Source organism: Phragmites australis, chromosome 3, assembly GCF_958298935.1.
Source record: "Phragmites australis chromosome 3, lpPhrAust1.1, whole genome shotgun sequence".
Lineage (NCBI taxonomy): Eukaryota > Viridiplantae > Streptophyta > Magnoliopsida > Poales > Poaceae > Phragmites > Phragmites australis.
In genome coordinates, this window is record NC_084923.1 from 20,509,173 (window position 1) to 20,533,087 (window position 23,915).

The 23,915-nt window shown below is 42.8% G+C and overlaps 3 protein-coding genes and 1 non-coding gene across 5 annotated transcripts; 2 read left to right on the plus strand and 2 right to left on the minus strand.

Annotated features, from left to right (window-relative positions):
* Positions 1–399: 399 nt before the first annotated feature.
* On the minus strand, positions 400–6,006 carry LOC133912585 (protein COP1 SUPPRESSOR 2-like). Its single transcript, XM_062355402.1, has 6 exons — positions 5,696–6,006; positions 5,399–5,611; positions 5,183–5,297; positions 5,012–5,085; positions 4,118–4,275; positions 400–1,048 (listed from the first exon to the last, which is right to left on the minus strand). The coding sequence occupies exons 1-6, from the start codon at positions 5,767–5,769 to the stop codon at positions 873–875; spliced, it is 810 nt and encodes a 269-aa protein (XP_062211386.1). The 5' UTR covers positions 5,770–6,006; the 3' UTR covers positions 400–872.
* A 1,581-nt stretch (positions 6,007–7,587) lies between these two features.
* LOC133912586 (uncharacterized) lies at positions 7,588–14,174 on the plus strand. 2 transcript variants are annotated; one of them, XM_062355404.1, is made up of 5 exons: positions 7,588–8,138; positions 10,951–11,221; positions 12,594–12,830; positions 12,956–13,173; positions 13,652–14,174. In XM_062355404.1, exons 1-5 carry the CDS (start codon positions 8,092–8,094, stop codon positions 13,917–13,919), a joined length of 1,041 nt encoding a protein of 346 aa, XP_062211388.1. In that variant the 5' UTR covers positions 7,588–8,091; the 3' UTR covers positions 13,920–14,174. The 2 variants fall into 2 exon arrangements, with proteins under 2 accessions (XP_062211388.1, XP_062211387.1); XM_062355403.1 differs by having other exon boundaries at positions 7,591–8,138; positions 10,948–11,221.
* A 4,591-nt stretch (positions 14,175–18,765) lies between these two features.
* Positions 18,766–18,883, plus strand: LOC133913870 (U5 spliceosomal RNA). The gene has a single exon (XR_009909111.1). It is a non-coding gene; the product is annotated as a U5 spliceosomal RNA (small nuclear RNA).
* Positions 18,884–19,389: 506 nt separating this feature from the next.
* On the minus strand, positions 19,390–22,565 carry LOC133912587 (IQ domain-containing protein IQM2-like). The gene is made up of 10 exons (XM_062355405.1): positions 22,218–22,565; positions 21,639–22,085; positions 21,432–21,546; positions 21,242–21,307; positions 21,065–21,153; positions 20,890–20,980; positions 20,648–20,794; positions 20,462–20,554; positions 20,238–20,339; positions 19,390–20,145 (listed from the first exon to the last, which is right to left on the minus strand). Exons 2-10 carry the CDS (start codon positions 22,046–22,048, stop codon positions 19,621–19,623), a joined length of 1,638 nt encoding a protein of 545 aa, XP_062211389.1. The 5' UTR covers positions 22,049–22,085; positions 22,218–22,565; the 3' UTR covers positions 19,390–19,620.
* Positions 22,566–23,915: the final 1,350 nt, after the last annotated feature.

Here is a 23,915-nt window from a genome sequence, read left to right on the forward strand (position 1 = left end):
GCGCCGACGAATACGTGCTCCGGAACCCACGCATCATAGCAGTGTGGCCGCGGGTGTCGAGCAATCGCGGGTCAGCCTGGGCACCTGACAGACTCCACTTCATGCGGGTGGAACCGGCCGGCGTGCGCGTCGGCCAGTAGGGACGTGCACCACAAATCACGCGTCCCACGCGCACCAGTGCGCCACCGACGGGACGGCGAGCAGACTGGTGGCCAAGAACATCTACAAGTACAAGGGCGACGTGCCTCTGTTCCTCCGAGGCTTTCTCCATTTCTGGAGCAACCGCGGGGAGCATCTTAGTCAGAGCAAATTTGGATCACAAGAATTAATGAAAAAAACTACAAATTTCATGTGAAAATCCTCCGTTTAAAGAGCCTAAGATTTGATCCTTGCACCAGGAAAAGCAAAGCAAGCAGCCATACGGCAGCAAGTGTAACTCGTAAATTTACTAGTTTTACAAACCAGGGTAATTGGTAAGCTGATGCTACTGAAGCACAGACCATGAACAACCAAGAGAAACAGTATATTCCAGGCTAGAAAGATGAAATTATTGGCTTTGCCATGCCCACCAAAAAATGAGATCGTGCTCCTCTTGGCCTTTGCACAAGGTGTCGCAGCTGATTTATATATTGGTCAAAGAGAGCACACCTTTGTTTCTTCCTGCGCAGATGAGCATGTGGCTTGGCCCGAACCTGATAAGATAGGAGCTCCCATGTCCTAACCCACTGCAAGGCCCCACAGGCATCGAGCCTTTATTGTTAATTTTTCACTAGAAAGGACAGTATATATCGAGGGCCATCGTGTGTTCACACTGACATGATTGAGGTTCAAAGGCAACAACTTCAGCTAGCAGCTTATTCTGTTGGCTCTTGCTATCTTCGCATGACACGGAATTTTTCTCGCTTGCGGAAACGCTCGAGCATGAGCTCATCACTAGCAGCTTCTCTCCGTCCTGCAGCTGCACCACCTGGATTTTTAGTATCAGTTGCTTTGCCTCCTGCATTTTCGTTAGGCCGGGAATCTTTATCTTTGTACAATCCAGGATGCTCTGCATTGTAAAGAAAATAATTTAGCACTTAAACGAGAACAAAGGTGCACATGATATGACATGATCAGTGAATCTTGAACGAAAGAGCTCAGAAATGGTATCCCTATTGTTGCATTTCACATATTACATGAATTTGCTGCAGCACAGAACGGTCCACAGGATATTCACAGTTTTTTATATTCTAGATAACACAGGTGACCTAACTAACAGAAATGTAAAAAAGCAAGAAGTTTTTAAGTGTAGTCAGAGCACAGCAAGAGGAGCATACAATATGCAAATTCTCCATGGAAGAATACTACCCGGTTATGTGGGACCCCAGGTACCACAGAAAGAAGGGGAGTCAGGCAGCTGCAGCAACAGCCCAAGTGCCAGAGGATCAGTCTTGATCTCTTATCGTCAGCTTTGTATGCGTTTGTTAGTTTCGGTTATCGCCAGCTGGTTTAAGTTGTTAAATTCAATAGATAAGATCCCTTCAGGATCCACTTTGTTAGTTTTTGTTGCTTAGATGAATTGTATTCGGTCAGGCTATATTAAGCCCACCTTTTCCCTTGATTATTAAGCATTGAAAACCCATTTATTATCTCATCTCTTAGTCTCTACTCTCTCATCTCCTGCTGGCCATAGCTTAGTATACTGCACATGTGTAACTGGAATGCAGCCAGACCTACAAACGGCGCAGGACCAGGCTGGCACCAGCGGATCCAGCCGCAAGGACTTAGGCAGCTTTGGAGATAAGTAAATAGACCTCAAGTTGTTATGGGATATCTTATCATCAGAAAGTAAAAATAACAAGTCTCTTCCCCAACCTCATTCTCTATTTCCTCTCCAGTATTCCTATACGTCCGCCAGCCAGGCTGCAACCATGGCACCTAGACACCAGGGCCCTGAACCTCATCTACCCATTGCCCACACTTACAATCGTTGCAATCCACCCAGGCTCTACCAATCTGATACACATGTCTTTCCTATACCAATATATGCCACATAAATTTGACATGTATTGTAATTATGTATGAAAAGTAATTCTAAATTAAATCTTAAAGTTCTACTCTTTCCCAACAAAATCTTATAACGCCATCATGATGGCATCATTTAATATTCTTCAAAGGTGCTCTTTATTGGATTAAAATGCTCTTCTAACCACATAACATGTCTAACAACATCCATGACAGATTAAAAAGCAACAGCCTTTGATGTTGCATAAAAACTAGGGAAAAGTCTATTTTACTCCCCCATAAGTTATTGGTTGTCCAGATAACCCCCTCAAGTATTCTTCATCTCACTTTACCCCAATCCACCCACCCAAAAAAAAAACCCTACTAAAACCAGGTTATTTTACGCCATAATGGCATTTAGCTTTCGTGTTTCTCCTTCTAAACTGTTGTGCTAAGTTGAAATTTTGTGAGATGGCACATGACATCATGACCTAATATTCGTGTATTTTTTCATAACTATTTGCATGCATTTTGATATATGTCTTAAGTGCTCTCAAGTCCCAACTTTTGCAAATAGTCATGATTTTTTTAAAATATTTAGTTACTTAGTGTATGATGTTGTATATCATCCCACAAAATTTATACTTAAAACATGACTTGTATAAGGAGAAATAATAAAAACACAAGTTGTTAGGGAGTGAAGTGGCCCGGTTTTAGTATTTCAGCGAGCAAAGTAAGATGAAAAAAAAAGTTTAGGGGGTTGGACAACCGTAAAACTTCGGGGGAGTAGAATGGACTTTTTCCTAAAGGAAAAAGAAACAATCTTGGATGAGAATACTTGTCTAAGATTATTTGTGATTAAATATGCCTCGAAAGGGATTATGGGGAAAATGTTAGTTGCAGGGTTCCTGTCAGCTTGTTTTCCTTGCATTAGAGAGAGCAGTCCAACAATTCCGAAAACTGTTTTGATGATCTATAATATAGGTGAATGCTGAGCAGGATCTTTGGTCTTTATTTGGGGCTCTGAAGTATCTGTTACTAAAAGGCATACCCGTCTTTACTGAGAATCCTGGTTTCTGAACAGTTCTCTATATCTTTATTATTTTTATGACTTCATGTGAGATGCATGGATTTTTGGTTTCAAGTATCACCTCATTATCAATGGGTTTGCAGGAATATGCATGGAGTATTGTTTCAGATTTTTCTAAAAGGAAAAAAATCAGCATCAGAGGGATGCTAGACAAATAACAACAACAACAAAGCCTTTGTCCCAAGCAAGTTGGGGTAGGATATCATCTCCATAAGAATGGTTGGGTTTTTTACGTTGGCTTGCCAAGCCTATCACAACCCTCCTCCTTAACCTGGGCTTAGGACTGGCTATGTTGGTACAAATAATAATAAAAATAAATAAATAGGAGTTGGTGTCATCATTACGTTCTTTGTCCTGCCAATATGGTGGATTTTAGTCCAGTGAGTATTGGAGTATGATAAATGCAGTATATTGCTTCAAATTTTTAATGCTGGTAACTGGAAAATCTTAGGCTGGCTCACAGAAAATATTCATCAAGGAACTAAATGCACTACCATGATGGCACATACTGCTTCAAAAGAACAATTGGATTTCAAAATTATTCCTCCAGATAAATAGAGATGGAAGAGACTTTTATTTGCTGACTTCGGGTCAGTTTGTAGGTGCTTAAACAGTTGTAGGAATGCAATCGTGAAAAATATGTAGTTTAATCGGAAAATCAAATTAAGTTAAGATGTATTATTTTATACAATTATTGTTCCTCACACATTTTTTGTGTAATTGGAAATGCATTAATATTTCCATGCAACCTAGATTGAAAGAAAAGGAGTTAAGCCAAGCCTTAAAACTTCTAAAAGCAATTATACCCAATCAGATTATCGTAATCCACCTAAATACGAAACGAAATTGTAGAGTAGCTCAAAGCAAGACTACCTTCACCTATAGAGGCTGCTATATCAAGTCCAGCTGTATAGGTTTTGTCTCTTTTTATTTCTTGGCCTTACATTTTATTATTTATTTTACATATTAAATCATATGAAATATCAATGGGTCCCCATCTGTTTCCCATCAAAAAAAAATCTTGAAAAGGGACATGTAACAAACCTCTTCGCAATTTCTGATCATGTTCTCTACCACGATGGAAATAATCAGCACTGTAACTTGATGGAATGTTTGCATCTGATTTTGGTTTACCAGCAAGTCTTTTCTCTTGCAGCATCTTTTTAGCTGCCTCAGTTTCTTCAATGTTTCTTAACTTGTACCTGCGAAGATTAAAAAAACAATGATATAACATGGAACTGCATGTAACTGTGCATCTATCTATCTTTAAAGCGAAACTCTACCGCCAGAATAAAATTGCATCACAAAGCATAAGATGTTGAGAATATTGGCAGGGAAGAAGCCCCGTCTGCGTCTAGGTTATGTTGTTGGGCCCATAATGTTGATAGTACAATATTGATGTATGACATTTCTTCCTAATAAGCAGTCCTCATTTGAACACATTATTATAGCACAGTTTAAGTTTCAGTCAATTAACAGTGAATGAATCTGTAACCACATCGAAATCAAGTTTTCATAAGCAATGGCCAATATGTCATCATCTAGGTCATTTGATAATTTCCTTCCGCATACAATCTTCGCGAGAAACTATTGAGTCACAATGCGAAATGATTTCTGGCCAAATTCCATATGTTTGTCAGACATATAGCATGATCGACAAAAAAGTTGGGGTCTTTGGACAATCTATATCCAATCTGTACAAATAGGCATTAAGTTCAATGTATACTCGTCTAGTCTGACTTCCTGATTACACTATTCCATTCTCTATAGTCCATCATCATATACAGTGTAATAGCCTCCCTTTATCAAGGCATGGACAACAGCTATGCGCAGTTTTTAGATGACTTCCCAACTGAAATTCTAAAATAATATCCATTCAACTAAATCACACCGAGCTTTACTTTAAACAAGAAAACACAATATGATGCACGAACGCACTCAATGGGCAGCTGGACTTCAGCAATGCCAGTGGTCCACTGTGTTGAGCTCTCCTCCAAGTTTTTTTTCTTCACCTGTAAGAAAAAAAAATATAACAGTACCATCATTCACAGTCTTCAGCAGCATGAACAATCTCAGGTCAAGTAATGCGGTGTTAAGCCACAAACAAACCTTGAGGTGGTCTGGCGCAGTGTAGAGCTCATCGACATGGTCCTTTTCCTCCTTGTCGCCCACATCAACCATCTTGCCCCTCTTCTTGGCCAGCTGAGTCTCCACATACTTCAACCTTCAAGTTCAACCAACATATTGACGTGTCAAATTCCTGCATCAAGATGTAGCGTCACCTTGACAACAAGAAGAATCACCAATACAAGCACAGCACAGTACATGTTGGGGTCCTCAATGGTGACAGCGGTCTCCTGCGCGAAGGTATCCTGGAGGACGAGGTCCTCCTTCCCTGCCTCGCCGGCGGACGCTGAACCGCCGCCCCCACGGACGCGCGCGGAAGATCCGTTTGTGGGGGCGGAGGAGGGATCGGCGGGGATGCCCAGCTTCCTCTCCCGGAGCTTCTGCACGTACCTGATCTCCTCCAGGGCGACGCTGCGAGGGTGGGGGGAGGGAGGTATGAGCGAGAAAGGCTGGCAAAGCAAGAGAGAGGAGAAAGTTGGAGGGAAGTCAGGGTACCGGCGGGTGTCCTCGTCGTCGGAGTGGTCGGCGGCGTCCGGCTCGATGCTCCGCTTGCGGAAGTTTCTCTGCATGGTTCGGCGATGCTGGGCTCGGCTGGTTCCGGCGAGGGGGAGGAGGAAGGGGGTCTCGCCGGATGTGTGGCCGGCGGCGAGGTCTGCAGGTTGGGAGGTGAGATTTTGGGATTGGATGGTTTGAATCTAGGCAGGACTCCGGCGGCGAGGTGAGGCCGGTTCGGTTGCAGGTATGAGACGAACCGGATTGAGCTAACTTTGATTTCGGTCCGGTTCGGTTCGTGGGTGTCGTGTGGGTCCGGTCCGTTCATGGTCACGTAGTTTAAGCAAGTGTAAAGAGTGTTTCAGTTTGCAAATCAACACGTGATCTGTTAACCATTGTTTTTAGGCTCTTTAGAACGCAGGAATTTTATAAGAATTATAGAAATTTTATAGGAATCAATTTAATTTTATAGGAAAAAAGGTAGAGTTCGAGAAAAAATTCCGCAAGAGTTCTTAATGATGTTAATAAAATAATAAGTGTACCTATTTGCACTTCCATTCGACCGGCCGTGGTGCCTTCGATCCATGTGGCGCCCTGTTCTTAGCCTACATGATATATGACGTATGCGACTCGATGATTCATTACTCGATCACTTGATGCTTATCTCTTTATCTTTCTCGTTCGCTACTCCTCTCTCTTGTCTCTGTTGCCCACAAATTCGGCCAACCTTCTTGCAATGCCACCTCTCCTCAACCAGGCCTAGGCAGCGCTGGGTAAGAGAGGAATTAGGGGCGAAAAAGAGCAAAATCGACACAGTGTGGAACTGTTGTATGAAGAGTCAAACAGTACATTTGGACATCTTGGGTTAGGAAACAAAGGTTCTTATTCTTATATGATGACAGTACATTAGTCTATGTGCCCCTTTATATGAGATAAATAGATTAGAGGACTGAAGTTGCATGTAACACGTGGACCAAGAACAATTTTCATACACGTAACTGTGCAAAGTAAACACATGGATGAAGAACAACATATATGATTAGTACGAAAACAACATGCCATTTGTTTTCTTGACACCACTCAAGTAAGTCACTTGGAAACCCCCTTATATGCCTGATTCCGTGCTAGCTGTAAACATCGCATTTCTACCCAAGCAAACCCGGATAGTCTCGGTCCAAAGCATACCAATAACAATATTCTTGGGCCATTAGCTTCGTTTTGATTTTACCCCTGTTTGCTTGCTTGCGAGGAGAAACTGGTCAAATAACAATAGTTGTGCCAAGCATTGGCTGTTGTATTCGTCGTTTCCGCAGAATTGGTCAATTCTCAACCGTCTGCTTTTTTTCATAATCAGATGTTAGACCATTTTTAATCATTTTTTCTTAGTTTTGTTCCATTTCTGATTTTTTTTCTTCTGTTTTTCTTTTTTTTATTTTCCATTATCTCTAACAGCTTTTATTCGAAAGAATTTACAAAGGAAAAGAAAAAAATTCGAAGTAAAAGAAAAATCGTTGAAACGCTGAAAGGAATATGAATCTATTCGTGAAGTGAAAAAAACTCGTGAAGAGACATCTTGAAGGTGAAATCAATTAACCAGTTTGGAAAAGAAAGAATGTCCCTAGACATCTATCTATCCTTCTAGAATTGAACCATATTGACTTTTATAATATCCAGTACGATATCCTTCTAGAACTGAACCATTTTGACTTTTATAATATCCAGTACGAATTCAGAGTATTGCAGCGCAAGGGTTGACCAACCACAAGACATGAATTCGTTTGCTTTGCTTCGAAGCAAGCGAAGCAGAGCTAGCCATCAACCAACACAAAGCCACCAAGTAACCAACTTTTTTTTTAATCGGATCAACTATTCACTCTGCCTTGCAGCATCCAGACGGGCCCACACGGTAACGTCCGGCGGCCGACGGGCCCCGGGACCTCCAGGTCCACGCGTCGCCTCCTCTTGCTCCCGCACGCGTTAGTTCCAGCGGGGTGGGTTTCGAATCCAATCCCACGACCCCGGTCTGCCGAGGAGCCGTGCCGAGCGACACCGGGACCTCCGCCGGCGAATATTCTCGTCCGCCGAGGCAGCAGGCAGGGGCAGTTCCGTCCGGTTCACCGCAAGAAGCCACTACCTCTGGGATCGAATCCTCTACCGGGAGAGCCCAGTGCCAACCTCTCTGCAGTACCCCACCTCGGTGCGTCTCTCCCCCTGACCAAGCTGCTATTAAAGCGGGGCATTCCGGTAATTCCCTCTTTAATTTGCTTGTTCTTCCTTCCTCTCTCTCCTCCCTCCGCTGCAAAGCTTCCAGAAAGGAGGGAAAGGGGAAGGAGCCAGGACTCGAGCCACTCCAAATGCTTTGATCTCCTGGGGGTCTTCCCGACCTCTTCTCTTCCTACATGGCGCGCGTCCTCCCGCTCAGCATCGAGGCGGGGGAGATAGCCAGGTACGTGCTGTCTGCTGGTTTGCGGTTTCTTCTTCCTCCTGCTCGAGTTACCCGTGCCGGTCTGTTTTATTTTTCTCTTTTTCCCCCCCGGATATTTCGGGAGCTAGGCTAGTAGGCTTGATCCTCGCAGGAGGTTAGGGTTTAGGTGGAGCCGCGGAGCTCGAAATTTTGCCATTGAGGCTTAATCCGTCGCTAGCTCGGTGTTTAAGTCGCGCTTGCGGATTCGTTGCTAGTACCGGAGGCTGCGTTCTGGGAAAGCTGGATGATCTCTCTTTTAACTTCGATCTTCTTGGCTGTTTCAATCTTTGTCGAGAGGTGCTTCCGCGTGGTTGCCAATGGCATGCGGGCACCACCTTTTTGCTTGCGCTTGGATCGTGTCCCTTTCCCCGAACGGCGGCGGGTGGTGGCTTCGGAGGAACGACAGCCGTCGCAGGATGCCGCGGACCAGCCATTGGAGCTGCGCAAGCGTTGTGGCACACGCGGCAGCGTGATGGGCAATGATGCCATGCAGGGACGCGTGGATCTTTTTTTTTATAATGTTAAAATTGTTTCCCGTAGGAGAAGTCAGAACTGGGTCGAATTTGGGAGGTGTTTCTGTTATTAGTTAATTAAAGATGTTGCAATCTTACCAAATTTTAAGAATCTCGCTCGGAATATCTCAATTGAGCGACTGGCTGCTGCACTGCACCCGCCGGTGGTTTGAGGAAATTTTTTCTACCGCACCGGTGCCACCCTTGGCATGTAGCACGGCTCTAATACGACCTAATAGATGAAGAAACGTATGCCACTTTGGATCCAGAAAAACTTCTATGTAGAACACTGCATTGAAATATGTTTGCTCTCATTTAGTCATTGATCATAGGCATTAGTAATCTCTAATTCAGAGGAACACGATGAGGTAGAAGCACTAGTTGTTGTCAATTTAGATAATTTAAATGCGTCATGCTCATGCCATCCACGGTTAAAATAGAATCACATGCGCACATCATGGCGTCCACGGTTCTTGCCATCTGCTCAAGCACCCGTGAACTCAACTTGTCTGCTCGTTGTCGCGCCGGCGGAGGGCTTCTGCAGCCAGTTGACTCTCGTAAGAAGCGCGCGCTGCAGCTCCATGTTTCTAGGCCGCGTAGACGGCGTGGGCTAGGGCCGGAGCACGGCGAGCTGCTCCTCGCCTCGCACCCCTCGGCCCGCGGAGACTCTCTGCTTGCTCGCAGGTCGCTGCACACAAATGCGATGAAAGAGTCGATTGGATTGACAGAGACGGGAGGGGCAACCTGGGAAAGAAAAGAAAGCACGGAAGGGGAAGTTGAGGATGGCAACGTAATTGCTACGTGGCCTTGTATTAGAGGCGGTGATGTGTGCCAGGAGGTGGCACCAGTGCGGTAGAATTTTTTTCCATGGTTTGAGGGTGCTGTCCGATGAACTGATGAAGTGGATTCCTTTGGGCAATACTGCTGGGTGTAAATGTTGTTAAGTATTCCTTCCGTTCAGAGATAGTAGGTGTATTTCTTTTGAATTCGTCTTTAAAGTTAGATTTTGGTTAAGGTTTTCTCACAAAATATATCATTTATAGCTCCAAAACGTACATAGTGTGAAATTATTTTGAATTGTACATCTAGTTGTATAATTTTTATACACTAACATTTTTATACTTTGATTAAATGTTAGTTAAAGTATATAAAAATTTGATTTTTTAAAAAGAAATACGCCTACTATTTTTGAACAGATGGAGTAGTTAGAATATTACATCAAACAAAGAACAGGGAGTTGGAATTTTCACATGGGTAACTCAACTTTATTTCAATAGGGCCGTCAAATGTGAGTTTAAAATGAATAGGACACATATGCAGATATTGTATCAAATGTAGTCGGTGAGTTTATGCCACTCCAACTTCCAAAGAGACTACTCCCTCTAATCCGAAATAAGTGTTGTTTCTGACATCGACATAGTCCCTAAAATACAATTTTGACTACTACTTTTGTTGTAATATATTGATAAAATATAGCCAAAGTATATTATTATGAAAGTACTTTTCAGGACAAATCTACTTGTATCATGTTCATGTATTCAAACTCAATATATAAAAAGTAATTTATAGCTAAAGTTTAAAACAGTTAACTGCACGCAACCCAAAACGACACTTATTTTAGATTGGAGGGAGTAATATCTTAGTGTGGGATGACATTCATTCGTTGTGCTATAATAATGAGCGTGGTCTATGTGTGTTCTCTTCACCATGTGATAGTTACGTTTGAGGCTGCAATCTAGCACCTATGTGCCCCTCATTGTTGGGATTCTACGAGAACATGTGAATCTCACTACAATTACATGCCTACTGTGCATGTGAGCCATATCACGTTATTTAGGTGTGCTTCTTGGTTATGTTGAAGTATAAGTGAATTGTTCATCTTTTTATATCAATTTAGGTTTTTGGCTGGTGCATGTAGTTTAATATGGTATGGTCATAGGTCTTGAGTTCGAATCCTGGTGGACACAATTAAATAAAAATGCAGTCGGCTCCTATTTCCATATCTAAGGTATGAGAAAGCCTCCACGCGAGGGGGAATGTTGAAGTATAAGTGAAGTGCTCACTTTTCCCTATCAGCCTATGCTTTTGGATGAGTTGGCTGGTGGATGCAGTTTAATAGCTGCATGCTAATCTGCTAGGACCGTTTTATATGGTTTTCTTTTGTTATGCTTTTCCAGTATATGGAACAAGCATGCCACAACCTTACTTTGATATGCTAATAATTTATTAGGTGCATTATCTGTACATTTGATCATAATGTTGCCTTGGTTCATAAACAGCAGCAAAGAGGTGGTGACAGACTTGCCAAGTTCTTCAGCTGGGGTATCATGCACGGGAATTGAGCACTCTGAGCAAAACACAAAGGACGATGAGTATGCGAGGCTGGTCACACCAGCTCAACATGCATCATCTGATGTTAATGCAGCAATTCTACCTGAGCAACCAAAGTCAAGATCCTTCATTTGGTGGATGAAAGTTCTGCTTGGCTGCTTCCTTCTTATATTAGTGGGCTACGTCTTCGTGAAATGGGGAGTCCCCTTTGCCTTTGAGAAGGTGAACACTGATACTCTTTTTCACCACTGCTTAAGGCAGTCCTTTTCCTAACTTGGAGATCTTGTTGTACCGATAGATGAATCATCATTAGTATGTTACGGTATTTTCTTTTTTTGGTCCTCAGTTGATGCTAGTACAACAATTAGCTTTCAGAGATAAATTGAAATTATCTTGTTAGCAGATTCTTCAAGAATAATTACAAATTTGATACGGCTTGCTCGATCAATCTGACCCCTATGGTCAAATCTACAAGCATAAATGTTTCCTAAGTTTGCCCGACACTCTCTTCTATCATGATAAACAAATGGCAAGACATTTGAAATATCTTCCATATTGTTTTAAATAAAAATAAGGAGCTTTTAGATATATATGCACCCTAACGTTTGTAGTTCAGAAATTGTAACTTAATGACTAACACGTGGTCCCAGGGCCCATTGGTCATGAAGTACATGTTTTATTACAATCTCTAGCTTTTGGTGGCATGAAACTTAAAGTCATAATGTCCTATGACTCATTCGCAAATCTTGAAGTGGTTTTAGCTGAACCAAATAAGGACAAGCTAAAGTTGGTATTTCCCAAAGTCTTTGTCTAACATTCACGGTTGTTCTTCATAGCACTTGAATCAGCACCTACCATAGGCTGGGGTATAGAATCTCATTGCCATGTTTAGTGAAGAAGTGAAGAATGGAAGGGGAGGAAGGGAGGGATTGTTTTAGTTATTGCTTGCTTCCAAATCATGTGCATGGTCTATTTATAAATAGATACTGGTTCCTAGTAGTCCTATGTAATACAAACCATTTAGATTCACTTCTAAGTTCTAATAATCTTAGCTCTAAGCAAACGGATTTAAGATATATAGGCTTATCTGTTATCTCCAGGCCCTAGTAGGTGCAGGTGCCAGAGCCACAGGGTTGGCTGCTGGCTGGTGCCTTTTCACATCAGCTGTCGGAGAGGCCTAGCATGACAGTACCAGTGCTCCATTCATTCTAACAATTTGGTCTTTGTGGAACCTGCCTATCCTATGCTGGCTTTTGAGTTTTGCCACATCTGCTGAGTCTTCAAGCATAAGTTCATGTTTCAACTTACAGAAAATTAAATTGTGGATGTTTACTACTGCTGGCTAGTCTGTACCTTCACTGTTACACTTTTATCATTTGGTAAGCTATATGCCTAACAAGTAGCTGATATGTCGTAATTTAAGTGAAAGTTAATTTATAGTTTATGAAATCATCGATTTTGCCTTGCTTCTATGCTATGTGTGCCTGTTACCTGCTTGATCTTATCCCTTTTCTTGGAAATAATATTACTTTATGTTAGAGAGTTAACATATCTCCTATTTTGACACAGAATGTATATTATCTGTTTGTTGCAGGTTCTTGTGCCAATCATGCAATGGGAAGCAAGTGCTTTTGGGCGTCCAGTATTGGCTATCGTGCTCATTGCATCTTTGGCTCTCTTTCCAGTTATTCTAGTCCCTTCTGGACCTTCTATGTGGTTAGCAGGAATGATCTTTGGTTATGGTTGGGGTTTCTTGATTATTATGGTTGGGACTACTATTGGCATGGTGGTACCGTACTGGATTGGCTCATTGTTCCGTGAACGTCTACATGTAAAATTTCTCAGCTACAAGTCCTTCTGATTTGTAATTTAAGAGCTAAATCTTTTTTTTTTTCAAGGACTATTCCCTAATTTGCTTTCTTTTCTGCTTATTTTTCCTTTAATTTTTTTCTTCAGGCATGGTTGACAAAGTGGCCTCAGCAGATAGCACTAATAAAACTTGCGGGTGAAGGGAATTGGTTCCAGCAGTTTCGAGTTGTTGCGCTTTTCAGAATCTCACCATTCCCATATACAATATTTAACTATGCTGTAACTGTGACAGAAATTAAGTTCAACCCTTATCTGTGTGGTTCAGTTGCTGGAATGGTACCTGAGGCATTCATCTATATCTACAGGTTAGATACGATCTCTACATTGCATATCACGATTCCATTTATTTGCATGATTTCTCTATCAAGATTCAGACCATCTAAATCTGTAACCTCTCACCATTTACTCATTGCTTTGCACATCATTCATTTACTCAACAAATGGTAGGCTGAGTTTCTGACCGTGAATATAGCCGACTTCTGTTTTTCGAATACCTGTTAACCAATTGAATGGCATTTAGCTGCACTCTTCTCATAAGTTATATATATCTGAAAACGTGGAAAGTTTAGCTGATTGGGAAATTCCAGGGCGCTGAAAACTCGTCTTTGTTGATGTTTACCTTGGACGAGGTACTCGTGTGTAGTTTTTGGTTGCCAATTTATGGTATTCGGACTAGCAGTGACCACAGCAACCAACCCAAAGAATTGCTTTCTCTTTTCAATTACTGAATGCACTCATATGTTTTTCTAGAAGATTTGCTTATCTTGCTGCATTTTGTTGCAGTGGGAGGTTAATACGTACATTGGCAGACGTGAAGTACGGGAACTACAGAATGACACCAGTGGAGATAACATACAACATCATCTCCTTCATCATTGCTATTATCCTCACAATCGCCTTCACTATGTATGCCAAGAGAGCTCTGAACGACATAAAAAGGTCGGAAGGTATCTGTAAAGAAGAAGCTTGCGGCCCTGCTGGCTCAGGTGCACTGAAGAACCATCATCAGGAGCGTGCCAATTCACATTCCATAGAAGTAGATGTTGTGTAGCGGTATATCCACCGGGAGAGTAGATACGATTGGTGGACAGGAGCCAAAATAGGCGTATGGTACATTACACTAGGGTAACTAGGCTATATGACAACAGGTGAATAATGTGCGTCTAGCTCACATAGACACCCGGCTGATATGGTTTACTTGATTCATTTCATGTCTTCTGTTATTTGGGGAAGACAGCATGTTATTAATTAAACCGATCGCTACAAAGGATGGCCCGAAGCAAATCCGGAGCCTCGTTGCACCAGATCGTTTCAAGCCCTTTCCTTGGCAAAGATTACAGCATAAAGAAGTGCAATAGCTTTTACCATCTCATGATCATCAATTCTTTCCACTTTCTTGCAGCAAGCCATTAGGAAAGCATCGGAATGATCACTAAGCCAATGCCCATCTTGTTCGAGATGGGTTCTTGAAGGTAGTTGCATCAACAATGAGCGACACCCATCCATTGGGCGGTGCAAATTAGCCAATCTTGCAAAATAGTAAGCTGATCGGACTGAATAACTTCTATTCTTAGTATATTGCCAGGCAGGGAAATCCTCGCAGCTGCTGCAGCTTAGAGGAATTTGAAGTATACGGGTAGCATCATTTGGACTAAAACAAGAACGAATTAAGAGCTTATTCTATTCTCCTATTCTCACGAATAAGGAAGTTGGCCGTCAGATCATCTGGAAGCAGACTACCAGGTTGGAGCAGATTTGGAGGTTGAACCCAACTGTCCTTAGTCAATCTAATTGTTTTCCTATCCCGGACTCTTCACTCTATTCCTTTTTGTAGAAGCTCCTTTCCATACATGAGACTCCTCCATGTATAAGATGAGCTCCTAGGCTGAGGTGCATTCCAAAAGATAGTGTGAGGGAAGTACCGTCCTTTAAGAATTTTAGCACACAGGGAACCAGGTTATGTAAGTAACCTCCAACATTGTTTCCCCAATATTGCTTGATTGAATAGTTACATGTCTCAGAATCCCATTCATCCATCCTCTTGGGTGTAGTAATCCACTCCCAGGCACGCCAATGCATTTTTTTCTTCTCCCTTTTTAGTTAGAAATGGCTAATCTCATTTGGTGACAAATTTTCATAGGGAGATGAAAGCAGCTCATCATGTATATTGGTATTGCCTGAGCCACATATTTGAGCATAATCTCCTTCCCTGCTCGTGAGAGTGGTCGATCACTTCATCCTCTAATTACTTTCGACATCCTTTCAGGAAGAAAATTGAGTATTCTTGATATTGATTTTTCAATCCAAGATGGTATTCCAAGATAAGTAGATTGGACCATTACATTGTGGACTTCAAAATCTGTTTTAACCCTTTCTTTCACTTGCTCTGGGCAATGGTTAGCAAAAAAGATTGATGACTTTTGGAGATTAACCCTCTGTCCTGAACCATCACTACAAAATATGAAGCAAATCTTTCAAAGCTTGCACACTTTTAGCATCTCCCCTTGCCAAAAACATACTATCATCCGTAAAAAGAAGGTGGGATATCGATGGTCAATTTCTTCCATTCCACACACCCTTTAGAATCGATTGGATCACCCTGTCGTAGTCCTCTTGTTGGGGCAAAGGTCTTCGAAAATTCACCATTAATCCAAACAACATATCTAGCATTTGTTACACACCTCATAACTGCTGCAATCCTTGTATCAGAGAAGCCCATATTATGCATTACAACACTGAGATAATTCCATTTTACTCTGTCATACGCCTTCATCATATCTACCTTCAATCCAAACAAAAGGAGTTTTAGCTTTTTGTCTTTTAATAGTATGCATGCATTCATAAACAATAAGCACGTTGTCTGTGATTAGTCTTCCTGACACAAATGCACTTTGCTCATCAGAGATAATCTCTAATAAGAAAGGCTTGAGTCTATTAGCAAGAGCTTTCGAAGCAATGAGTACATTGCATAAACTTATTGGTATATAATTGATTAGTCGCTCTGCTTGTGCCATTTTGAGGACTAGGAAAATTGTGGTGTTGCACAAGCCCTCTGGGATGTCCTCTCCTTGAAGAAAGCTTCGCACTGCCAAACAAATGTCATCATGAATAAAATCCAAGTGGTGTTGCTAAAACATTGCAGGAAAACCATCGGGTACTGGCGCCTTTGTTGGTCCCATTTGGAAGAGTGTGTCCGGTCCCTAATCTCATCATCTGTGTATGGTTTGCAAAGTTCCTCATTGATGTTATCACCAACCTTTTGGGGAATAGATATTAAAATGGCATCAATAGCTGATAACATTCTGATGTAAATAAATGCATGTAAAAATCATGAGTCATACCTCTGATCCCCTCAACATCTTCACATTTTCCACCATCATCCTTGATCAGATACTTTATCTTATTAGTTCTCCTTCTAGCTCAAGCTCTGGCATGAAAAATATGTATTCCTATCACTTTCCTTTAACCAGTCAACTTTATACCGTTGTCTCCCCATAATTTCTTCACATTCCAAGAGCTCACAAAGTTTCCTTTCAATGAATTTCTCCTCAGCAGAATATTCTGCAGAGGGATTGAGGATCGAAGTCTTGACAGCTGGCGCTCAAGCTTTGTAATATTCTTTCAAATTGATCCGATAGATTTTTTACTCCACTTCTTCAAGGATTCTGCCATCTTATTGATGCTGAACCAAATAGTTTGAAGATTTCTAGGACCATCAAAACCCTCATTCCAATTCTATTCCACCACTTTCTTGTAATCACTAGCTTTGACCCACATAGCTTCATATCTAAAATTCTGCTATATAGCTTTGCTCTTCATATTTGCATACTCTTTCCCTATTGTTATAACAATGGCATAATGATCAGAGGAGCATGTGATGATATTTTCCACTAGGAAATCATCAAAGAGACTTAAGAAGTCGCCATTTGCTAATGCTATGTCAAGGCGAACTTTAACATTATCATTACCAACCTGTTTATTAATCCAAGTGAATTTGGGACCCACACAGCCCATGTCCACTAGACTACAATCTTCCAAACAATCCCTAAACAACTTCATATGTGCCTCTCCTCTCAGTGTTCATCCCTGCATAATGTTGATAGATTGCTTCCATATGGGAAGGATCTGCGTGTCCAAGATGATAGAAAGAAGAAGATATCTGAGGTACATGGCCATAGATCAACCTTGAATGGACATTTTACAACTATTGTTGGTAATGCCTCAATGTTGAGGAGATCTTGTGTCAAGGCTTCTCGTAATAGAGATAAGGTAAGATTTATTCAGAACAACAAAACATGGTCCTCAAGGAATCTCAGTCGAGAACCAAGCAGCATAAATCTACAAGGGAAGACCTTTACTCAAGTCAGGATACCAGTAAGTCTACTCAAGGTTACAAAAGAAAGCAGGTCAAAAATCCAAACAATGAGACAACACAGGAGGTGCTTAAGGATTGTTGTGGAGATGAGGACCGCATGGAGACATCGTTTGTTGTTGATCAAACGATAGGGGTCTCCAATGAAGCTTTTGAGGGCTGTGATTTAGACATTGATCTTGATGAAACGCTCGGTGCGTTGATGAAGAAACAAAAGAAGAAGAATGTATCACTTACTTTATCGGCGAGGCCTAGTCACCCGCCACGCTGGGAGCCATGAATCTTTTATGTTGGAACTGTCAAGGTTTTGGGACGGCTTAGACAGTTAGTGAGCTTTGCCATTTGGTGAGGCGGTTCTGTCACTCCCTCTTGTTTTTATCTGAAACTAAAATGAGGGATAACGAAGCTAGAAGATTTATGTGGTCTTTTGTTTCTCAGGATGCTTTACAGTGAGCAATGAGGGGACAAGTGTTAGTTTAGCCTTGTTTGGTCTCTTGAGTGTATAGTGTATCTCCAACACTGTACTTCCAATATTATTGATGTGCTTGTCAATCAGCAAGATGGAAACGTTTGGAGATCAACGTTTGTTTATGGAGAATAAAAATAACTCAATTTTATAAGGTGGGATCTTATCCAATTTATCAGGGTACAGTGGGATGACCCTTGGATATGTACGGGTGATTTCAATGAGGATTCATTTCGTGTCTTGTCTGCACGGCCATATTTAGAATACAGAGGTGAGAGGTGCAGTGGTACTAACTGAGCGTTGCTGCTTTCTGCAGTGTTGTTGTATCAGATACTTCATGTGGTCATCAGTGTAGCCAGTACGTTGTTATTGGCCGGAGCATCTGGCCAGTGATGGCTTGTCTTGTCTGTTGGTGTAGGCTCTGTATAGACGCGTCCGGCGGCACGGCAACATTCGACTGTTCGTGACGAGTCTACCACAGCAACATTCGACTATTCGTGGTGAGTCACCCACAGCAAAAAGGTTGCGGCCATCGCGGTAGTATCAGGAGTTGGGGTTTCCTCGTCGAATGCCAATCTCTCTATTTTGAAGCTTATAATAATACACATTTGTAACTGATGTAGTTAACATTTGAACAATTTTTGAACAGAAAGCTCATGCGGTGCACTCTATGATGCTTGGTAATTGGAACTTCAGATCCGCCATAAAGCTTTCACGGAATTGATTGAAAGAAATTTCGTTGGAAATGATACGCTAACGATGACAATTTCTCAAAATGGGCTGAAATTTTCTCAAGCCACCTCGATGTGGACCAATTCCGGGGCAGCGTGCTTGCTGGGCCGGACGAAATATTCCCAAGCCACCTTCGATGATGCGTGCTGTGCATGGCGATCTCACGGTAACTTCGCACGCGTTAACAACGGCGTGTGACATTAGCGATCATATGGGCTTTGCACTGAACGGCGCTTTGCTTTAGTCCCAAAAACCACTCGTCGAAGCGAGTGGCACCAAGGAGCGCTGCTACATAGAAGGCCGAGGCGCGGCGGTAGAAGAGCACGCAGCTGCGCAGTGAGCACAGAGCGAACTATTCTTTTGCCTTTTACTAAAGAATACCGTGTGCTCACTGCACTGAGCAGCATACGCATATTTTTGGAGGGTTCCTTCTCTCCGTGAGGATGGTCCCAACAATTCAAGAGAAATTTTGAGAATGTTTTCTCAATTCGTCAGTTCAAACTGGTATTTTGTTTCCTGAAAGTTTTATGCCCACAGATTCCATGCTGACTGATGATCGCTGGATTCTGAGCATTCAAAGAACGAATGGATTTGTATTATCACGTTAACAGCTACAGTATCAAATCCTTCGATGAATATATGTATGGTACCTGGCCTACATTTCTACATTTTACACATGCATTTTATTCGAATCGAGTGCAGTTGTTCAAGAAATACCAGATGCAAGTTTGCAAGTGCCTCATTCCGACCACCCTGTGTCATCAGTCAGCTGTAGTATCTCTGGTGAAAAGGCTCCCAACAATTCAGGAAAAATCTTTTTCCATGTTTGTCTGATTCAAGCTATTTGAGACGTCTTTTGAAATTTTCTGATATCACATCAACTGTCATTCAGAAGGCTCCCAACAATTAAAAGACACGGGAGACCATGCTTGAGTACTGGTTCTTGAAGCATGAAAAGAATGAAATAATCTTTATATACTTTTTGGGGTCATCATGTTAACAGTATCACATCGTTTGATGAACAATGTGTGTATGAGTATACTATACCTGGCCTACATCTACAAAAGCAGTATGTTCTTTTATTTCCTTAACCCCTACTCTATGCATCTTCAATCATCAAGTAGTTTCAAGAGTTCAAGAACACTTTTCAGCTGCAACTGCAAGTGCTCGTCATGAAAGTTGTCAGTCAGCTCCAGTTGCCACTGCAGAGGCGACAGGAACGCTTCCCTCGGCGTGGACGCTTCGCACTCGCTTGTCGCTGGTCGGTTGAAGCTTCGCCTCTGCGGCGGTGCTGCACCTCGGCGAGAGGTTCACTTGCTCCAGCGCCTGCAGCTGGAGCTCCGACGGGTAGTCGCGCACGCACCCGATCCGGGGGCCCGCTCCCGTGGTCCACTTGAAGGAAAGCTGCTTGCCCAGCTGGTACGACTTCATCTCCTTCTTGGAGTTGATCCTCTCCAGGATCTTCTCCCGCGGCACCGGAGCCTGTTCGATCCCTTCTTGATCCTCTTCAGACGTATCTAGTGATGATTCTACCCTTACCACTGCAGTTTCTTCGTATTTTTCACTCTCTGCGCAGACAGTTTCAACAGCTTGAGGTGCCTGGCAAGGGCCGGTTTCTTCAGGTGCTTTGCCGGCAGATTTATCGCTCTCTGCAGAGATTCTTCTGAGACTGCTCCAGAACTCCTCATCCTCCTCTGCCGGGCTCATCTGCAAAGAGTTTACTTGAAGATTTAACATTGCAATTCCGTATAAATATTGAAATATTTAGTTTATTTTCTGAAAGATCATAATTTGTGTACCTTAACATCGGTCAGATCAACCAAGTTGTCCTTGAGGAAGCTCTTGAATTCCTGAAAGTTCTCCTCTGTGGGGCGGTAGTGCCCACTGTGAGGCCAAATAGCCTGTCACACAAACATAGCAGATTTCCTCAGCGTGTCATCTAATAAACTGAGCATATTTATGCCTTTTTCAGGGGTTGAAAAAGTACTGGTACCTGTGTTGAGTACAAAGAATGACAGTTTACCTTGAGGGTTCCATTCTCAACAACCAATTGCCCTGCAGCAGAAGTAGCCCCTCCGGCAAGGAAGCTAGAATGTTGAAATATGCCCTTTTTCTTCTGCATTTGAGATTAGAGAACAATGTTATACAATGAACTGACAATTGTAAGGATGAGTGGACATTTCCAATATGAAGGTATGTGAATATTTACCTGGCCAACATACAATGTCTTTGATGTGCTAAGAACAAAGATCCACTTTGCATCTTGCGGTCCACAAGACGTGTCAAGGATTTGCTGGCTCTTCTTGTACAAGAATTTGCCATCCTCAATCACTACTTCGTAGTCTTCTCTTTCTTTCTGCACAAAATGTAAGTATGGTATGTTAGCCATCGTATATATTCACTATGTTGTAGCTCTAATTGTTCCTTTGATCCATGTTTGTGAATACTTACTGGACCAAGGTACTTGATACACTGGCTCAAAAGCTTTGATCTTGAGCACTTGCCTTCAAGATTGATCTCTTTGCCTTCTCCGACATCAAGCCTGCATCACCAAATCAAGATCATAAGCTCACATTTCATTCACTGGTTAAAAGAACAAAGTCTGAGTTGATAGCTGAGTACTGACCAGTAGAAGAAAGGCTGCTTGCTTTCGCAGTGAAGCCAGCAATCGTAGTAGCAGTGAAGGTTATGGCCATACCGGTGTCGCGGGTCAATCTGTTCATCAACAATTTCAGTATGAACATTAGCTCATCGCCGGTAAAATAAAAAACTCAATTTCCCCACATGTTCAATCGATACTCACCGCTTCGAGCCAATGCTGCAATGCGAGCTTCTGAGCATTCTCATCCTTCAGCAATCCCTTTCCGACCTGAAATGCGTCCAAGATTGCAAAATCTTTAGTCGAAACCACCAATCCGATGACAAATAGCTGACCATATGAATCAGAAATAGCAGCTGCAAATGCCAAAATAGAAAGAAAAAAAAAATCATACCTTGGCGACTCGAGTTCTTGCTCTTGACCACTTAGACATGGCGGTCTCCTGCTTCTCGATGTCGAAGAAGGACACCGAGCTGCGCTTGAGCAACGCGAAATCCAGCAACTTCCACCTGGAAATTACAGAAGGCAGATTCCAAAAAGTCAGCAATGCAGCTATAAATCGAAGCGTCCCTGGAGCGGCAGGACTAGGGGCGCCACGCACCAGCTCTGCTCGACGAGCACGGCGCAGTCAGCGAGCTGCCGGCGCGTGCGGAAGCTCTTGTACACCTTCTGCAGCTTCAGCGCCGCCGCCTCGTGCTTCGGGCTCTCCGCACCCGCCGCGAGGTCGGTGAACCTCGCCCTGGCGACCTCCCTGGGCAACGGCGCGGCGGGCTCCGGCGCAGGCGCCGCGGCGTCGCCGTTCCTGATGGAGATCTTGGTCTCCACCTGCAGAGAGCCCGAGGTGGCCTGCTCCCGCTTGAAGCTCAGCGAACCCTCGATGAGCAGCTTGCCGGAGCCCAGGGCCTTGAGGATCGCCGGCTCCGCGCCGCCGGAAGAGCTCGCCGCCGCCGCCGCTGCCGCTTCCTCCAACGGGTCGTAGTCATCGGCGGGGCACGAGAACAGGACGCCCATTGCGGATGACTCCCTGGATCTTTCCTTGTACCTAAAGCTAAGAGACCACCACACCCAACAAACGATTCAGATGCCAAATAATCTTCCAAAAGAACATGAACAGCTAATAGCGAACCAAGAACACGGAAGAGAAAGAAAAAAATGCAAGAGGCAGCACCCACTCTCTCACCTCTTGCCTAGTTGTCTCTCCCCTCTCGAGTTCTCAACCAGCTGCTCTGCCACCAAGGTGTGAGGTGTATGGCGTGGTGTTCTTCCTGCTTGGCTGGTGCTCGACCTCTGTTTCCTCTCTCTCCTCTCTCTTTCTCTCTCTCTCTTACCAGTACTAATTATCCGGGAAGGCAGTGGGAGCCAATGGCAATATATAGAGGAGGCTGAGGGGCTGAGCTTGGGGAGGGTGGCGGTGTGGACTTCCTGGGCGGGCACTGGGCGGGCAGGCAGGCAGGCGGACAGAGCAAGAAGAACCCAACAAGTGCCAAGTGGTTCCACGTTTTCTCGGGATGTGTCACTCGGAATCGCGTTGGGCGCTAGCCTGGCGCGCTCAGTGGCAAGCGTGTATCAAAACCAGCGACGCCGTAGTAGGTGGTGGCGCTGTCTCCTTTTCTACCTGACCTCGAGGCATGGGCTTCTCGGAGACAGCATACTTCCTCTGATTAAATCATCTCTAACAGCTACCTCAAATTTTTATCCTCAAAATACTATTACAGCATCCCATATCATTATTATAACATCCCCTATCACAAACCTGTAGCAGTACTGTATCACTGGATACAGGCTCCGTTAGAGTTGAATTTCTAGTGCTACAGTAGCAGTACTGTATCACTAGATACAGGCTCCGTTCGAGTTGAATTTTTAGTGCTACAGTACGCCGCAAAGTATTGTAGCACTGGAATTTACAAATTTAAAGACTCCGTTGGAGATGATCTTATAAATATAGATTATTTAAATTTATATATAAAAATTAAGTAAATAGATTAAATGATTTTGTTGTCTCTTATTTATTCTGTATTGAAAAAGATAACTTATTAATTTGTGAGAGTGGTAGTATTTATTAAACAAGAGTAAGAAAATAGCAAAAGAGAAAAAAGTGTATAGAAATTTGAGAATGACTTATATTTAGAGAATAGTTGAGGAGGTTAAAATAACCTACATTTACAATTAAAGGGAGTATTATTAATAGAGTATCAGTGATACTTGTACCAATTTTTTAGGTGTTTAAGTACCATAATTTGCTCTGCGTGATGCCAACTCTGCAAAAGATTACATGCAGAGGTGACTAGTGAAAAGAAAAATAAATTCAGCTCTATTAGTTTGTGATGTTTTCATGATCGCTCTCTTGGGATTTTCTCCAATATGTGGATTAATCGATGAAATGTTCCCAGTTTCTAGCCGTTATCTGCCGTCAATGTTTGGTTTGCCATTGACCAGCCAAGCGCTACATATATAGCCTAACAGTGTAGCACCTTATCTTTCTGGGCGAAAAAAAAAAGAGTACCGCAGCTTGTTTGGGTTATTCGTGTGAAGTTTCTCCAGCCTATGTTTCTGGGATTATTGTAAACTGCTGGCATATGAGGTTGAGAGCCTTAAGTTTATCAAGCCTGTAAATTGCCCCCATTCTAAAACGAAAAGAGTAACCGTGTGGATGAAAGTGTTTGTCAACATAGTTAAATTTCACGTGAATGTAAGCTGACATTTGCATTTCAGCGTTTGATTTCTTCAGTATTGTGCTAAGTAAAACAAAGAAACTTCAACTGCCCCCAATTTCTCCCCGATTTACCAAAGCTGATGCAAGGGTTTACCTTACGAGTTACGACTATATATGCCTTGTAGTTTCCATGAAGTAGCTAGGTAGACTCGGTTATCGGTTATG

Coding starts and splice junctions, on each gene's coding strand:
- LOC133912587 (XM_062355405.1), bottom strand. CDS start 22,048: ATGGGCGTCCTGTTCTCGTGCCCCGCCGATGACTACGACCCGTTGGAG. Junction 20,795..20,889: donor GTATCAAGTACCTTGGTCCA/GTAAGTATTCAC, acceptor CATTTTGTGCAG/AAAGAAAGAGAAGACTACGA. Junction 20,555..20,647: donor AGACATTGTATGTTGGCCAG/GTAAATATTCAC, acceptor TCTCAAATGCAG/AAGAAAAAGGGCATATTTCA.
- LOC133912586 (XM_062355403.1), top strand. CDS start 8,092: ATGGCGCGCGTCCTCCCGCTCAGCATCGAGGCGGGGGAGATAGCCAG. Junction 8,139..10,947: donor GAGGCGGGGGAGATAGCCAG/GTACGTGCTGTC, acceptor GTTCATAAACAG/CAGCAAAGAGGTGGTGACAG. Junction 12,831..12,955: donor TGTTCCGTGAACGTCTACAT/GTAAAATTTCTC, acceptor TTTTTTCTTCAG/GCATGGTTGACAAAGTGGCC.
- LOC133912585 (XM_062355402.1), bottom strand. CDS start 5,769: ATGCAGAGAAACTTCCGCAAGCGGAGCATCGAGCCGGACGCCGCCGAC. Junction 5,086..5,182: donor CTGCGCCAGACCACCTCAAG/GTTTGTTTGTGG, acceptor TTTTTCTTACAG/GTGAAGAAAAAAAACTTGGA. Junction 1,049..4,117: donor TGATCAGAAATTGCGAAGAG/GTTTGTTACATG, acceptor TTTACAATGCAG/AGCATCCTGGATTGTACAAA.